The 3539-nt window shown below is 44.2% G+C and overlaps 1 protein-coding gene across 1 annotated transcript; it reads right to left on the bottom strand.

Annotated features, from left to right (window-relative positions):
- Nucleotides 1-897: 897 nt before the first annotated feature.
- On the bottom strand, nucleotides 898-3072 carry LOC115689428 (uncharacterized). The gene is made up of 2 exons (XM_030615453.2): nucleotides 2820-3072; nucleotides 898-2777 (listed from the first exon to the last, which is right to left on the bottom strand). The coding sequence occupies exons 1-2, from the start codon at nucleotides 3070-3072 to the stop codon at nucleotides 898-900; spliced, it is 2133 nt and encodes a 710-aa protein (XP_030471313.1).
- Nucleotides 3073-3539: the final 467 nt, after the last annotated feature.

Below are 3539 nucleotides of genomic sequence, written 5' to 3'. Positions count from 1 at the left end.
TTTTTTAGAAAATATTTTCTAAATTATTCATTTTTCGCAAAATAAATGGAACCTCTATCACTTCAAAATTCTCTGCTGTGAAGAAAGAGAGAATAGAGCGCCTTCGCGGCGACGACGGGACCGCTGGAAAAAGCTGAGGATCGGTTCTTGTGAGCGTCTCTCTACTCTCGAATATTCTCGGTATTCTCTCCGCGGCCTATTTTCATAAGCGGTTCTCTGTGATGCGTTCATTGTCCCTCCCCTCGGCGCAGAGTGAAAATTTTCCTTTTCACGGTCGACCGCGTGCACCGATTTTGTTTCGCATTCCTCGTTTACAGGTTCCGGGCCTAATTGAGTTGGTTCTTTCTCTCTTTATTTACTTATTTTATTTGATTTACTAATATTTCATTTTTTTTTGTTCCTTTTCTATTATTTGTAGTTTACTTTTATTTTTACAAAGATGCACGCTTGGCTTGTTGGTATAAATACAGGGGTCGACAGATATGCATTGTAGGATTTGGTGGGTATTTTATATGGTGTGCCCAATTGTATATGATTATTTTTCATTAAATGTACGGGGCATTTGATGGAGACATGTCAGGAGATGGCGAATATGTAATGTACAACCTAAGATGCTTTTCTTACGCACTGTTCTTCGACTCATTTCATTGGCCGACGTCGGCAAGACTGTAAACAAGATGTACAGAGCCATCATTGGACCCTCTTATTTATAGACTTGTACATAGGAAAACCACTCAAATATAATACTAGCCACTTGCTTCTTTTTACTTCTTTTTTTTTATAACAGAGTATCTGAATTTTTGTCTTGACTAATCTCAAAGGAGACACATTAAGGGTCCCATCCACAATGCAATATCACAATCAATTGGGCCAGCTTCAACTTCTGTTGAGAGCAGGTCACTTAACAGGAGGTTCTCGCTTGATGCCGGCATGAGAGACCAAAGCCCACAAGTGAGTTATGAACTCCCCACCCATCTTCAAGTGCTCCGCGTGTGCTTTCTCATTGTCCGATGGAGCCACATACACCATAAGTTCCGCCCAAAACTCGGCCAATACCTTCCAAATGAATTTCGGACCTTTCTCTTCTTTTAGCAATTGCTGCCCTAATAGCGTGCCCTGGATTATCACCCTACCGTTATTATCCATTGTCTTACCGATCCTGTTCAATTTTTGGATTCTTTCTTCAGTTGTCTTGCGGCCTTTGAGCAAGCCTCTTGTTTCGATAATGATTTTGTTGAAAGCATACTCTGAATCGTAAGGGTGATCAGGTAATAACTTCGGACAAAACGTTATCAAGTAAGCGAGATATTTGGATAAGCTGGTCGCCACAAGGAAGTTCGAATATGAAATCGGATCTGCAACCGGCACCTTATGCTCGAAAATACTTGTGGCGATATGCCACACAATTATGACTTGAGTCTGTGTCTCGAGCCTACATGCCCACGAGAGCTTACCATCCACTTCGTTTCGTCTCAAAGAAGCTTCTCCATTCTTCAGTGCCTCGGGATTCGACATTAAAGAATGGAAAACGGCTTTTTTCACTTCTGAGGACAATTCGGTGGGCTCGCTTTGTTTTTGACCGTCCCTTATAAGGTCGATAAACATAACTGTGAAGGGATTGTATAGCCACTTCCGAGGGGTGTAATCATACGACTCGAGAAGCGAGTATTGGCGAAGTTTCCTTTCCCAAGGGTTCAGTAATTGCGTCCGGCACATTCGTCCTATCAGCTTCTCCTTCCATTTGTTCTCCTCTTGCCACGAGGGAGTTTGTACGTACGTGCATAGCAATGACACTTTTGCCCACTCCGAGAAGGCCATGAAGAAAAACTGCACAAGCTCCCCACATGTAAATACTATTAGAATTAGTGCTGTGACGAGAACGTCGATGCTCAACCCGCCCGGAGTAGCTAGTTGAAGTTCATCTCCATGTCTATTCGAGTTGTACTTGAAACAAAGTCCAATCGTCAGCAGAGAACCAATGACCAAAAGCAAGAGCTCTAGAACCTTTAGTTTCCAACCGGTCGGCAGGAAGATGATCGGGTATTTGGTGTAGAAAGAATCGAAAAGAAAGGAAAGCTCTAGCTCAACGACCCTAAATGCTCGCTCGTAGCCATTTCCTTCGTCATACAAGTGCTGAATCAACTTCCACAACTTTTCGTGAGCTTGTTTGGGCAATGAATGGCCGCTAAATCTTAAACAAAGAAGCTTATAGAGCGAAAACGAGAGGCAAATATCCTTGAGCTTACTGTCTTCGTCCCCACCTCCCGATCTCAAAAGCCATCCTTGGCATTTCCACACCTTCTCGATTGTGACGACTCTGTCAGTGATCTCCAATGACTCGCGGTAGTTCGGCGGTTCCCCTTGTGCTGCAGTTTCTCTTTCTTTCAACTTCTTTAATGACGTTGAACTTGTCTTTCCCACTTTCACAACATAGTTGTACCCTCTCATCTGGCTAGGGTCGAAATCGCCGTTCGACGACTGGTGCTCAGAGCTCATGTAGTCAGCGATCAATTTGGTGTTCTTCTGTCGGCCATACCCACTCGCAATAAGGAGAGATACTGCTCTATTACTGACCTTGAGCGGCACCGTTAGGCCTAGAATAAATAGCACCGAAATCATCCACAACGTGATCCCATAGATGAACAACAAAATGATTACCCCGGTGAACTTGATCAGATATTGCCAACCATAGTTCTTCCACCGCTCGCAGTCCTCGAGGCTGTGGACGGAGTAGGAGTCCGAGCTCCCAAAGAAGATCATCAAGAAAATGGCCCAAACTGGTAACAGCTCGTTTCAGAATGACGCTTCGGTTATGAGACCAAGCGTGTATGCGATGAGGTAGCTCGAGAGGGTGTATGCTGCCCATAACAGCATCCTGAGCTTCCGGTCGTTGCACCGACACCTTGACGAGCCGAAGATGTTGAGCAAGATTAGTAAAATGGCTGTGAGGCACACGAGAAGTTCGATCTTAGCCAGATTTGCCTTCGGAGTGCGCAGATTCTTCATGACCGCGGTGGCCTCAAGGAGGGTTTTGTTCCCCGCTCCCAGTTGGCGTCTTTGCAAGTCCCTCATGTTCGTGAATGACGAAAAATTTTGTATTTTGGGTGTGCAAAGTGTAAGAGAGAGCCAAGAAAGCTTGACCTTTTCAGAAAATGGATCGGAAACGGAGGCGCTCCGCTATTTATACTTGAAAATTTTTGAGTCTTCGTTTGGTATTTATGAGTCGCTGGCTAAAGCGCATGTGCATCATCCTGAGTATTAAGATATGTCTCGAATTTGAGCCTGCGAACGAAATCTGACCGAGATGAGGATTTCAAGCAAAACAAGAAAAAGAAAAAAAATTACGGAAAGTGACTTTCCTAATGGGCGTTGCAGTTGCACTCAAGACTTTGACTGTCTTGGATATGGCAATTTCCAATTTTACCAATTGGAGTCAGACTCCCTTGGCGGTGCTATACAATATTTATTTGTTTAAGGGCTTGTTTCGGAGAGTTGAGCTTGCATGTGTTTTGCAAGTGACACCGTGAACTGAGGGTGCG

This window comes from Syzygium oleosum, unplaced genomic scaffold (assembly GCF_021117445.2).
Source record: "Syzygium oleosum isolate NSW1041296 unplaced genomic scaffold, Sole_v2.1 Sole_v2.18, whole genome shotgun sequence".
In the NCBI taxonomy this organism is placed as follows: Eukaryota; Viridiplantae; Streptophyta; class Magnoliopsida; order Myrtales; family Myrtaceae; genus Syzygium; species Syzygium oleosum.
This window is presented reverse-complemented; position numbering and strand designations above follow the sequence as displayed.

Excerpts from the sequence above, each read along its gene's own strand:
- LOC115689428 (XM_030615453.2), bottom strand. The coding sequence starts at position 3,072 with ATGAGGGACTTGCAAAGACGCCAACTGGGAGCGGGGAACAAAACCCTC. Across the intron at positions 2,778-2,819 it reads CCTCATCGCATACACGCTTG|TTTGGGCCATTTTCTTGATG; the intron begins GTCTCATAACCG and ends AGCTGTTACCAG.